Source organism: Propithecus coquereli, unplaced genomic scaffold, assembly GCF_000956105.1.
Source record: "Propithecus coquereli isolate 6110/MARCELLA unplaced genomic scaffold, Pcoq_1.0 Scaffold442, whole genome shotgun sequence".
Taxonomy (NCBI): Eukaryota; Metazoa; Chordata; class Mammalia; order Primates; family Indriidae; genus Propithecus; species Propithecus coquereli.
In genome coordinates, this window is record NW_012150197.1 from 1,136,906 (window position 1) to 1,150,481 (window position 13,576).

The window sequence follows — 13,576 nt, forward strand, 5'->3', positions numbered from 1 at the left end:
GCGGGCGTGGCGGGGCCAGAGGGCGCCCCCGAGGCCCGGGCCAAGTCGGCCGTGCGCGTCCGCCTGGAGGACCGCTTCAACAGTGTGGCTGCCGAGCCGCCGGCAGCGCGAGGCCCCGAGCCCCCGGAGCCGGGCATGGCGCTCAACAAGTGCGTGCGGGCCGGGGGCGACGGGGCTGGGGGCCTGGGGGGCAGGGACTGAGACGGGGAGCTGGGGGCCTGCGGGGCAGTTACGGGGACGGGAGGCGGGGCTGAGGGGCGGAGCGGAGATGGTGGGATGGCCCGGCTACCTGCCGGGTGTGGGTGCAGGTGAAGGGGACCCCAGTGCAGAAGGAACCAGACTCCTGACCCTCACCGGCCCCTCCGAGCCTAGGGTCTGGTGGGAAGGGGCGCGTGCTCCACACTTGCAAGTACTAAGTACGTGTCCCCAGGCGGTACCTTTTGTGGGTGAGCCCTGTGAATCCGCGCACAAGAGGGAGATGAAAAGTTGGGACCGTTGTCTCCAAATTACCCTTCTGAATGTCCTGGGAAGACTCTCCTCACCCCCACTCGAGTCCCCACCCCGGCAGGGCTGACTTGGCCTTGCACAGGCGCTGGCAGGTCTGTGCAAGCAGGGGCGACGTCTTTCCAGGCTTCAGCCTGCAGCCAGCCCACGAGGTGCTCTCCCAGGGGCGGCTGTGGAAGAGCCTGACTGACCCCCGAGGTTTTCTGCTCGCCCAGGCCTGTTGTTGACCTTGTCTTGCCCACCTGAGTCAGACTTGCAGGACAGGGAAGAAGAGAGACTGGTGTCAGGGTGTGATGAGAGCAGGGAGGTGACACACAGTCTGTCCTCCGTGAGGAGGAAGAGTGGACGGCCTTTTCCACAGCACTCGTTGATAGTTGTACAGGGGTGTTTATCCTGAGTTGATCTTCTGCCCAGAAAATCTTAGAGTGGGAGAGGGGGTGCTAGCGATGTTCCGGGCAACATTCCTCATGTGTGTCTGGGTTTTCTTTTGTCTCTGCAGTTTGGTAACCCTAATTCGACATCCATCTGAGCTGATGAATGTTCCTCTTCATCAGCAACAAAACAAATGTACAACGTTAGTGAAAAACAAAACTGCTGCTGCAACTACTGCTTTGCAATTTACATACCCAGTGTTTACTACAAATGCTTGCTCTACCGGTGCAACCTCTAATCTTCCACAAACGCAGGTAGGAAACATGATTTGTGAAACTGCTCTTTTAAATTAAATGGATACATTTTAACTTATTTTTGTTAGGTTCTGAGGATTGTTTTTCCTTTTAATGAGCTTAATAACCTTTTAAAATGTGAGAGTATTTGTGTGGTTTGGGAATATTTTAAAATCCTCAGTGCAACTAAAGTTCTTCAAATTGCATATTGAATAGCTTTGATGTTACTTCTGTTAAGTGTGTCTTACTTGTGCAGTAAAGAGGTTAAGCTGCATATTGATAAAATTCGTGTTGCTTCGTTTTTTCCAGAGTTCTAGTAATTCATGTTCTATACTTGAAGCTGCCAAGCACCAGGATATTGGGTTGCCTAGAGCATTTTCTTTTTGTTATCAGCAAGAAATTGAATCCACTAAACAGACTTTGGGTAGTAGGAACAAAGCTTTGCCGGAGCAGGTTTGGATTAAAGTGGGAGGTAAGCGATAACGAAGGAGGCAGTGGGCTGCCGGTGGCCTTGGTGGGCAGGGGAGAGGTGGTTTAGACGCTGAGGAAACACCTTTGAGGGGGGTGTGTCTCGGCCCTTTCTCCACCCTTCTTACCCCAGTCGTCTTACTCTGAATGTTCTTCTGGATCTCAAACGTTGTAATTGACCTTGGTGTGGGAACGTTGAGTGTGAGGACTTTTTCTTAACAGTAAAATGATAGACTTACATAAATTTTCAGAAGTTACTGGAAGCACTTCATAGTCTTCTCTTATTTTATACTCCATGCGTGACGCAGAAGTCTGAAATCTGCCACAGCTTTAGGAGAGGTGACTGTAACAGGACACTCTGCAGATGGGCAAAGGATGGAAGTTTGGGGAATAAAGAGACAGCTGAAGGCAGACTGGACGACTTCGAAAGTTAACCCTTAGTCCCTCCTCCCTGGAAAACAACTGTTTTTCAAGTTACCCAGAGAACAGCGCAGCTGACACTCAGCTTTCCAAGAGTGGGGGGAGACGGGGTGGCTGGGATGCTACGGCTTTCTCCCACGTCAGTCAGAGTTCCTTTTCTTCCCCGGACATGTATGTCAACATCTGTAAGGTGGAGAGATGAGTATTAAAATAGTCCCTGTGCTGACCACTCAGGTTAAGGAATAAAATATCACTAAAACTATTGAATTCCTCTGTGTCCCCCTTAAAACATTATCACCATTCCAAAATTTGCATTAGGCAGTTTCTCTTACTGTGGAGAATTCGGCTTTGTATGGCATGTGGGGGTTGACATCACCACACCTACTAGTTAGCTGTCCGTAGTTCTCCGATGGAAATTTGCATGTATCTACATATGCACGTGTAGCAGAGCATAGTCTGTTGCCAGCCGTGTATTGTGGAAGCTGTGATGCTGTTTGTTACTTGTGTGGGACGAATCACTTCTAAGGCGAGGGCATGTTTAATCTGAAGCCACTTTAGTTTTGTTCTCTTTTCTGGGCACTGCAGTTAAAATATTATAATTGTATATAAAGAAAATCTTTTCTGGAGAAAATACTTCCAGCTTTTTTTCCTGTTCTGAATTTCCAAAGAAGTGAGCAACTTCTTGGTTTCTCTATTCATAGATGGCAACACCTGTAGACTAAAAAGGTGAACTTTTGACAAGGTTATATTGGTTACATAACACTTAGAAGGAATGTTTTAGTCTAATTAGAGATTCACTTTCAGTTTGTAGTATGAAATAGGCTTGGAAGCTTAGTGCCAACTGCTTGCACTGAATAACTGCAGTAGTATAGCTTTTTGTGGTTTGAGTGTGTGCTGCTTACCCAATAATGTTTATATCTTGGATTGAAAATGCCAAAAAATATATTCAGCATTAATTGGGGTGAGTTAGTAAGAATAAAAAATTTAAATACTCCTTTTTTTCTTTTGCAAAGAAGAAGCGCTATGTAAACAAGCAATAAATAAGAGGAATCGGAGCAGAGTACGTCAGTTGGACACAAACGTAGAACGAAGAGCCCTTGGAGAGATTCAGAATGTGGGCGAAGGCTCCACAGCTGCACAGGGTGCTTGGCAATCCTCGGAGTCCTCACAGTCGAACCTGGGGGAGCAGGCCCAGAGCGGGCCCCAGGGAGGAAGATCTCAGCGCAGGGAGAGGCATAACCGAATGGAGCGAGATAGAAGGTAATCCGTGTGATCGTCTGGTTGACTTATATGTGGTTATTTCAGACGTGCAGGCTTGTTACAGGTCAAGCAGCAGTTAGCTGTTTCTGTGTTCAAAGGGAGGAAAAGGAAGCAGGAGTACCATTGACTTTTTTGCTATGAGATCGGGGTCCCCAGGACCGCCCCAGGGTTTAGTGATTGACCAGGAGGATGCACAGGACTCGGCACATAGTCACACTCATGTCTGTGACTGTCACAGAGAAAGGCTCCGAAGCAACGTCAGCAAAGGGCAGGGGGAGGAGCCGGGAGCCCAGGCGTGAGCTTCCTAGGGCTTGACTTAACTGCTCTCCCCACGCTCCACTCGTAAGCAGTCAGGCTGTGACGTTAGCTCTTCTGCACACCAGGACACTGAGTTTTGCAAGTTTTGCTTGGTTCTTTTAAGAATGTCGGGAAGGAGGAGGTTAAAACTTAAGTATTTAAGCTGTTTTGGTTGTAGATTTTATTCTGTGTGGAATCAAATGGCAGTTGAATTTTTTCTGTTGGGTTTTCACACAGTGTTTCCCTAATACATAATTAATTAACTTAGTCATTTATCAAATACTGTGTACCAGTTTCTGTTGTAGGCTCTGGAAATGAATAGCAGGGAGTGAGACAAATACTTGACTTGGAAGCTCCAGAGCTGAAGGTTAAGCTAAGCCAATTTCTTTCTTTTTAAAGGGGTATATTAAAGCTAGCTAGATACCGTTCTTACGATATGTGTATAAACACTCTCTAACTGAAGGACGTCCATAAACTCACTGTGAATTATGAAGGGCATTACCTACTCTGACATTTATGTAATAAACATTTATTGAACACCTACTGTGTGAAAAGCCTCGCACCACATGTTGGCAGTTTGAAAGTCTGACTTGTAACTCTGCTGCGTAGACTTGTGGTTAGATGAAATCAGCTGATACGTGAAGAATGTTTGGCTTGGTGCATAGAGGTCAGAACATCTAGTACCTGGCAGTTGTTCTTACCTCGCAGAGTCTCTAATGAAAATTCTGAGTGTACAGGTGTGAAGGTGAATGAGGGCCTATCGTATAAGTTGCGTAGCGTCACCTTCTTTAGGGCTTTGGTGTATTACTGAATGTACTGTGTGAAAGTTAAAAAAGTAACCTAATGAGACTCAAGCTGTGATTTAAATTACCTAAAAAGACCTGGTTTCAGCATATTAGTGGTGTGGTGATCTCTGATCCTTTCTGAATCAGGGTCCCTCGGAGCATCTCAAAGCTATGTGTGAGTTGCTCGTACGGCATTTGGCACATGGAGGGCAAGTGGTAACAGTCTGTTGATTGAAGGAGTGATCTGCCCAGAGAAAGCACAGACACAAAATCTTGCTTCCAATTTCGGAGAGTTTGGAGCCATCCCTGGTCTGGAGACCTGAACCTGGCCCAGGAGCGGGGAGTGTGCGGGGACTTGGGGCCACAAGGGCGTCTGGGTGCCCCCGTGAGCTGGGGCAGCGATCGCCTCCATAGACAAGGAGCACCCTGGCAGAGTTTATTCCCTCTCTCCGGGAATAAACCTCCGCGGCACTCAGAGGCCAGGCTTCCTGAGTGCCTTTCCTCCTAGTGAGATGTGAAACACCTCCCCTTCACCCACTTACCTGGCTTCAGCTTTTCTATGTGATGCTTTGGGTTTTGGCTGTAGGCGCAGAATCCGCATTTGTTGTGATGAGTTGAATCTTTTAGTCCCGTTCTGCAACGCCGAGACTGATAAGGCAACAACTCTTCAGTGGACCACGGCATTCCTGAAATATATTCAGGAAAGACACGGAGATGCTCTTAAAAAGGTTAGTGTTTAATTAGGCCAGGTAGCTTTTAAGAATTTTATAAATTTTACTTACCAATATCCTGTTTATCCTTTTTTCCCAAGGATAAGTCAGACTATCCTTTGTTTACTGGAATCTAATGTCAAATACTGTCCAACACGAGCGAAGCTCTGCTCGTAATCCTATAACTTGTCAATTCCTAAAGAAGTAATCACAGCCTGGATTTATTTATTACATGGCAGCTTATAAGTGACTGAGATGTCCATTGTTAAATAGCAGATCGGGCACCTGCTCTAACAGTGTATTTTACTGGGACCTGAAGGGCATGTAGGATGTGATTTTGCCTTCAGAAAACTTCGTGAAATGGTTAAAAACAAAAATGCAGATGAATGTCAAATAAATAGTCTGGACTTCAAATACATTCAGAAGGCAAACGAGATACATTTCCATGGCTGGGTGGTTAGGGAGGGGCGGGGGCTTTGGTGCCTGTGGTTTCTGGGTCCTCAGGACGGCCGGTGGCTGCCTTAGTGCTGTCTGTGTGGTCACAGGCAGTGACCGGTGCCAGCTCGGCTCTGCCAGAACCATATGCCTGTTTGAGTGACAGTCCATCCCGGCCCTTCGGGATTCAGAGGAAGAGTGTCAATCGTGGGACTGATTCTGTGCTGTCCTGGGGACCTCAGAATGAGCCCACAGGGTCCTGACTTTGTTCCTTGTCCAGGCTGTGGGGTAATCACTCGGGACTCCAGCAGGAGTCTGACTGGAGAATGAGCTAAGACGGGTCCAACAAACACGGAACCTTTTTAAAAAGGGCCCCTGTGTCTGGATGGTGGTGGGGCCGGGAGAGGCCCTCCCGTGGCCAGGCTGCATTGAGCAGAGGCGCTTCTCTCTCTAGGGGCTACAGATGGAATTATCTGTCTCCCTTTTTTATGTCCACGTGACATTTACTTCTTGTGAGTTGCATAATTTCTTAAGTGCCTTATTCTCATTATACATTTATTGCATTTTAAATCAAAACTATGTCAAAGTTAGTTCTAGCTGGGTCTTTTATGGTTATTTATGGTGCAGTTACTCTTTAACATTTGTTAGAGATAGACTGTTGGCTTTAACACAATAAAGCTTTTATATTTTGAAAAATGATTTAATGTTTGGCTTTGTGTACCTATCAGTGGTAAATTGTTGATATAATTCATTCAAATGTGAAGGCATTTATAATTTTTGAAAAAAAGACTTTTGTTAACTACATATACTCAAAGATTAAGTAAACTAAAAATTTATGGGTGTTATATTTTATATATGTTTGTTTCCTGGATATTTCTGGAAGTTTAGCTACATTGGATTTGTGGATTGTTTCTGTGTCTGATAATTAGACCCACAAGGAACAGGCTGAAGTCAAGTCAGTGAGCAGTCTGGGGCGATTAGAATGGAAATAGCCTAAACACGTGTGGACTTAATTATTTCCTTAGTAACTTTCCTCCTCTTACTCGCATGTTTGCTTTGGTTCTTAAAGATGTTGTAGTACGTGGGAGTTTAGAGAGTTCTCTAAAGTATTCTAGTACACACTGCCCTTGGCAGAGCTTTCCTGGTGTGAGCAGTCTCCTGACAAAGGTGCCGGGTGCCCTGGACGAGGCAGAGGCGCTGTGGCGTGGAGGGAGACAGTCCCCGGGAAAACGTGGCTCAGAGGACGGCAGGGCTGCAGGGCGGGAATCGCTGTGCTGAGAGCCAGCGGCCTGCGGAGGGGCTGCTTTGGGTCTGGTGGTCTCCTGAGGCCGCTGAGCCGAGGCCCGAATGGCGACAAGGAGCTGGGACCCTGAGCTGGGGAGCTGCAGCGCCACAGGCCCCAGGGCAGGGTGCCACCCCCGCCCCCGCGTGTGAGGAGCAGCCCTGGCTGCCAGCCCAGCGTTTCAGGGTCCAGGCCCCAGGCGGGGGGCCTGGGTGCGGTGGGCCTGGGGGTCCGCCTAGGGATTCCTGGGCTGGGAGACAGGGTGGGCCTGGGCGAGAGGGAAGCCGAGAGCGTGGCTGGGAAGGACAGGCGTGGGCTTCTGTGTCTGTGGCGGCGCCAGACGTTGGGTGTGATGGAAAAGGTATCTGGGTGATTCAGGCCTGGGCGGACGGGCTGTTTGCTGAGAGCGGAGGTGGGGGGAGCTGGGTGGGGTGGGTCCAGCCTCCGGGAGGCACCAGGTGGAGGTGTGAAGGAGGCAGTGGACAGAGAGCTGCGGGGTGAGGGCCGGTCGTCGTCAGCGAGTGGATGGTCCAGTTTGTTTTCCAGTGAACGTAGTTAGGGCAGGCGGTACCCGCACACCATCACCCGATCTCGGCCCCTGCCGTTTGCCGTGTTCTCGCGCACACACGTTTTCAAGGACAGTTACAGACATGAACCTTCATCTCTAAATATTCTGCACCCGTCTCCAAAGACGGGCCTTCTACAAAACCCCGTGGCCTTACCGCGCTCACCAAGCTGCTGCCAATGCTCTCACACCTCTGATGCCCGGTGCACGTTCAGATTTCCCCAGAATGTTCTAACATGACGTTGATAGCTTTTTTCCATCCTGGTGTCCAGCTGGGGCTTATGCATTGGTTTCACCTGCCCACAGTTACTTACTGTGGGCATCGGGTTTTAACCAGATCAGGCAAGTTGCCTATAGAGTTCTCCACCTTCTGGGTTTAGATGACTCTATTTATAGTAATTTTAAATTTTGGTGTGATTTCAAACTTACCAAAAAATGGCAAGAGCAGTACAGAGAGCCAGGTTTGCCCGGATCCTTGGTCGTCAGCAGTGGCCCACCCTCCGTCCTTCACCTCTGCCCCGCTTGAGGGGGTTGCAGGCCCCAGGCCTCTTTCTGGCTGAGCACGTCAGTGTTGACTCTTAGCAGTAAGTCTGTTATCTCACCAGGACACAGTGATCAAAATCAGGAAACTCAGCATTGGTGTAATACTCTTTTTTTTTTTTTAAGATGGGGTCTCGCTCTTGCTCAGGCTGGTCTCGAGCTCCTGAGCTCAAAGGATCCGCCGGCCTTGGCCTCCCAGAGTGCTGGGATTACAGGCATAAGCCACCGTGGTGTAATACTCTTGCTGTCCGTACAGACTGTGCCTGTTGTCCCCTAACGTCCCTTACAGCTTTGCTTCCCAGTTGGGATCCAGTCCAGGGTGGCTGGTGACGCTCCATTGTCCTGCGATGCTGTGCTCAGTTCGTGGCCACAAACCCCAGCCAGGTTCCCGAGGCTGCGGGGCCACACTCTGCCTCCCTCCCTCCCTCGCTCACCAGTGGATGACCGAGTTCTCTCCTTTTCCTGCCACCCGCAGCGGGCCCTGCTTGGCCATCCCTCGTCACCGAGGTCGAGTCCTCAGGCTCTGTCTGAAGTCAGGTCCTGTCACCGACTCCGGGACGGCTCTGTCCCTTCCCCCCACTTTTCCTGCAGACGTGCTGTGATTCCTCCATTATTCTCCTGTGAGAACCCTCTGGGCCCCACGTCCCCGTCTCCCCCGATCCCACTGACCTCTCAGCAGCAGGGACATACCGCTTGCTTCCGTCCCGGCTCCCGCTGCCCTCCCTGGTGTCTGCTCCCTTGCTGGGCTGCCTTCCCTTCTCCCCGACCTCTCAGTGATGGGGAGCCCCAGGCTTAGTCCAGGCCCTGGAGTGAGTGTCTGCGGGAGCTGGAGAGTCGACCTGGTCGGTGTCCAGCATCCATCGATCTGTGTTGGGCAGTTGCCTCCCAGAGTCCAGACCCCCACCCTCTCCAGGAAGGAACCCCAGCCTTTGGCTCCCAGGGTAGGGAAGGTGGGTCGCGTAGCCTGGTGGGTGGGGCACAGAATGGGGAACCCCTTCCTGCAGAGTCCTGTGGCCAGTCTTCACCTGCAGAGGCCCCTGAGAGTCCCGCGTGCTGCTGGCTGCGCCCTCCGGTCAGCTGAGCCGACGAGCTCGTGTTCTGCTGGGCATCTTCCAAGACGCCATTGTCGCGAACACGCCTTCACGCCTCTCGTTAGTGGTGGAGTGTACGGGTCGTTTGATCGCATACTTCAGGATCATGCCCGCGTCAGGAGACCAGACTGGAGGGAGAAGTATTGTTCATGCAGCACACGGTGTCCAACGCGCTGGCCTTGCTGGGGCTGTCGAGTGCCGTGACCTGCCCGCGGAGCACGTGGGCAGGTGGGTGCTCTTGGAAAGCGTGGGTGTTGATGCCGCTGCTGCCGACACCTCTGGTGACGTCAGAGCCAACGTGGTGACTCTCGCAGCCAGTCCAGAACCACGACCTCCGTCCTGGAGTGAGGAGGGGACATTGTCACCCTGTCCCGTGCGTGGGAAGATGGGCCGCTGCAGCTGTGCTTCAGCCGGCACTGATGTGCAGATACCATCCGTGGCTGTGAACTTCGAGCGCAACTTGAATTAGGATCTGGGGGGCCAGCTGACTTCGTTATTGCTAGTTTTGAAATGTCTTTGTAAGAGTAGGGTTGGCACAGATGCAGCAACGTGCAAGACTAGGAGATGGGGACTGTGTGAATCCTTGTTTTTAATTTGGATTTTTATTCACTTTTGAACCTGCTGCTAAAGGATGCTCCGCAGCTGCTGAGCAGGCATCTGTAGCTTGCACGCAGCAGAATGGTCTGGAATGTGTTGTGACATTTTGAAAATAAAGTGTCTTTTTAAAAAGTCCTGAGCTCCTTCATAAACTACCGTATTCCTCTTCACTCGGTGCTCTGTCTCCTGGAGAACCACCGTGGGGCTTGTTGGTTTCTCCGTTGGGTTTTTGTTGGGGGGCTCAGTGCTAGCGTTTTTTGAAATCATAATTTGTTTTTATCTTTATCGTTTAAAAACCTTACTCCTGTTATTTCCTTCTCTCAAGTCTTATTTTTTCTGGTATCTTGAAAGTTTATTTCATTTACCTTCCGTCTTCCTTAGTTTCTAATCAATGCATTCAAAGTAAATTTGTTTCGGTGCTTTTTTTTTTTTTTTTTTTTTTTTGAGACAGTCTCACTCTGTCACCTAGGCTAGAGCATAGTGGCATCATCATAGCTCACTGCAGCTTCGAACTCCTGGCCTCAAGAGATCCTCCTGCTTCAGCCTCCCAAAGTGCTGGGATTGTGGGCGTGAGCCACTGTGCCCAGCTGAGAAGTATGGTTTTTGGCATTGGTCTTATTCTCATATTTACAAGTCTAATGTAAATACCTACTTTGGTCAGATGTCATCTCAAGATGTTTTGATAAGTTGTAGAAATTCCGTTAAAACTCATATACGTTTTGTTGAAAATAGATGCTAATTGAGAGATGTAGTAACAGCTTACCTTTGGCCTTGGCACAGTTGAGGAAGACTGAAGAGATCTGCTGGGGCCTTTCACGTCTGCCCCCAGCTCCCAGGAGACTGGTTCCAGGGGTCCTGCAAGAGTCCAGGTGGGACCACACCCTCACCCTACTTGTGCCCACTGGTTCCGAGTAAAGATGGATGCCCGGCACTGGCTGCATCACGTGTGAAAATAGTTTAGAAAATCTCTCAAAATACTGTATGTCTGAGAAATGATTATTTTGTTCTTTCTGACTCTTACTTAGTTATTCTAAAAGGTAAATCTGCCTTGACAAATATAGGCAAATGTTTTATATTTATGCGTTAGGAAATTTATCAAAATGTGGTTCATCTTAAATTGTATCCTAAAACCTTTTAAAGTTTGAGAAGAAAATTAGAGTATATTCATGTGCAGATATAGCTTCTGAGTGTAGCCAATAGTTGGAAATGGCAGGTTGCTTTGGTCGGAATGTCACTTAAAATGTGGGTAGGTATAATGTGACAGCCACTCCAGAGGATTCAGAAGTTAAGTCAATGGCAGTAGAGTACTTATACTTCTCCTGGACTTGAATTAAATATAAACTTACTAAAACTCCGCAATAAAAAGACAACACAATTTAAAAATGGGCAAAGACTTGAATAGATGTTTCTCCAGAGAAGATACACAAATGGCCAATAAGCACGTGAAAAGATGCTCAACATCATTAGTCTTTAGGGAGATAAAAATTAAAACCACAATGTGATACCATTTCACACCCCTTAGGATGACTGTTATTTAAAAAATAAATAAATAAATACAATCGCGTCGGCAAGGATGTGGAGAAATCGGAATCCTGTGTGTTGCTGGTGGGAACGTACAAGGCCGCGGCCTCCGTGGAAGACGGCGTGGTGGTTCCTCAGAAAGTTAAACACAATTGCCATATGAGCGGCAGTTCCACTTCGGGATAAACCCAAAGGGATTGAGAACAGGGCCCCAAACTGACACTTGCTCGTGAGTATTCACAGCTGCGTTGTTCACAGTGGCCAAAAGGTGGGAACGGCCCACGAGTCCATTGACAGGTGAGTGCATAAAGAACGCACGCGGTAACCACAGTAGAATCCGTTCTGCGCAGAAAGGAAAGACATCCCGACACCTGCCGCAACAGGGACGACCTCTGAGGACATCACGCTAAGGCAAATCCTCCAGTCACAAAGACAGGAGTCGGATCCGTGGGGACAAAGGAGATGGCGCCAGGGGTGGGGGGAGGGCAGGTGAGGACCTCGTGTTCGATGGGGACAGAGATGAAAATGTTTTGGAAAAAGTGACGATGGCTGCACAACACTGTGAATGTACTTACTGTGCTAAAATGTACACTTACAGATGCTTCAAATGGCAAGTTCTGTTAAATATATTTTACCACAATAAAAAATATATAAATCTAGATTTAATTGTGTAGAATGCTATGGTTTGTTTTTTTTAAAGCTTGTGGAAATTTCCAAACGTGCAAAAAATGGAGAGAATAATGAACTCCATGTCCCCATAACTCAGTTTCAGGCATAATTTTATTTCACCCACACTCCCCACCCTCCCACCCACACTGGATTATTTTAAAGCAATTCCAGACATCTCATCCATATGTATATCTCCACAAAGAAAAGGGCTGTTTAAAAACATAAGCACGTGTGTTACAACACAGTATCCTCACCTTTCCTGAATCAGTTGATCCTTCGTATCCACCCTGTTCTGAAACCCCCCATCGGCTCACAAATGTCTTTTTTACGGTTTATTGGAATCGGGATTCAAACACTGCATTTGGTTGATAGCTCTTAAATCTCTTTTAATATCTTACTAATCTATAATAGTTCCTTCTTTCCTTGCCATTTAGTTATTGAAAATGGAATCGTGAGTCCTGTAGACTTTTCTACATTCTGCATCTTGCGTGTCCAAGGTGGGGGTGAATGTCCCCGCCCTGGGTGTCCTATACAGGGTGACCGGGAGGCTTGATGAGACCGGCAGCGGGCACACGGCGTCCCTCTCCTTTTGTGAGACTGACCAGACCTTGTAATTATTGAGACCTTTTGAAAAACAGGAGCTATGGGCCCCAGAGGGAGACTCTGTCTCAAAAAAAAAAAAAAAACAAACTGGGGTAAGGGGGGAGGACCCGCCGGTGCTGTGGGCGGAGCCAAGTGTGCAGGAGCCGGAGGGGAGGGAGTTACCTGCACAGGTGAAGGTGGTTAAAATGGAAAACGCATGTTTATGTGTATTTTACTACAATAACAAAAAGGGTATGCTCCTTTCACAATGTGGCCAGCCATTTTGAGAACTTCTTGGAAAATCTCAATAAAAATACATGTATGGTGTTACTGATATTTGAGAAGAATATTCGAATCCCTGTGTTTATCACGTATTCGTCTTCACAAGCTGTGACGTGAGTTTGCGAATGACCCCTTAAGACTATGTATTTCGCAGTAGTTGACCTCGCTCTTAATCCCAACCTTTCGTGCTTTTGAACATAGCAGTTTTCACGTCTGTGAATCAGCGCGTTAACGACCGCTTCTTGACTTTAGGAATTTGAGAGTGTATTTTGCGGTAAAACTGGCAGAAGGCTAAAGCTGACCAGACCCGACGCCTTGGTGACCTGCCCGGCACAGGGGAGCCTGCAGAGCAGCCCCGCGATGGAGATCAAGTGATCGCTGGACGGGGATCCTCCGTGACCCACGCGCTTCCCGCAACCCCGGAGCTCCGCCCTGACGGTCTGACTCGAAAGGGACTTGGCTCGAGTTGGCGGGACTCCAGTAGGGACTTTGAGAGCACATTTTGTGAAAATATTTGTCTAGAACAAAATGCCTATCCATTAATGTCCTCTGAGACCATTTGGGGATAAAGACATCTTGACAATTAGTAATTTTCAATTATCTGTCTGATTCCATCATGTTGTCTTAACATGATAACTTAAAAAATTAACATCCTTTGTAATTTATTTAGTCTTAAAAGGTACATTGCTTTTTACTTATTTTCATTTTAAATATGCCCCTTTAGCAATTGGAACAAGTTAAATTGCTCTTGACTAGAAACAGTTTGGAAATTTTATTGTATTTGTTGTATCATCCCCTTGTAATGATTTCATCACATGGTGCTGCGTTGCAAAATGCAGCACTGTTTTAAACCTTTTTGCTAAAAATTTTCCAGAGACTTCCTTTAAAGCTACTTCTGACCAT

At 48.1% G+C, this 13,576-nt stretch overlaps 1 protein-coding gene across 2 annotated transcripts; it reads left to right on the forward strand.

Moving 5' to 3' along the window:
- Positions 1-120: 120 nt before the first annotated feature.
- Positions 121-13,296, forward strand: TCFL5 (transcription factor-like 5 (basic helix-loop-helix)). 2 transcript variants are annotated; one of them, XM_012654561.1, is made up of 6 exons: positions 121-149; positions 1,004-1,190; positions 1,479-1,641; positions 3,071-3,317; positions 4,986-5,127; positions 12,926-13,296. In XM_012654561.1, exons 1-6 carry the CDS (start codon positions 136-138, stop codon positions 13,046-13,048), a joined length of 876 nt encoding a protein of 291 aa, XP_012510015.1. In that variant the 5' UTR covers positions 121-135; the 3' UTR covers positions 13,049-13,296. The 2 variants fall into 2 exon arrangements, with proteins under 2 accessions (XP_012510015.1, XP_012510014.1); XM_012654560.1 differs by lacking the exon at positions 121-149 and having other exon boundaries at positions 1,010-1,190; positions 3,074-3,317.
- Positions 13,297-13,576: the final 280 nt, after the last annotated feature.

Bases quoted from the DNA above. Each gene is read 5' to 3' on its own strand.
- TCFL5 (XM_012654561.1), top strand. The intron at 1,191-1,478 runs GTAGGAAACATG...CGTTTTTTCCAG, and splicing joins CTAATCTTCCACAAACGCAG to AGTTCTAGTAATTCATGTTC. The intron at 5,128-12,925 runs GTTAGTGTTTAA...TCTTGACTTTAG, and splicing joins ACGGAGATGCTCTTAAAAAG to GAATTTGAGAGTGTATTTTG.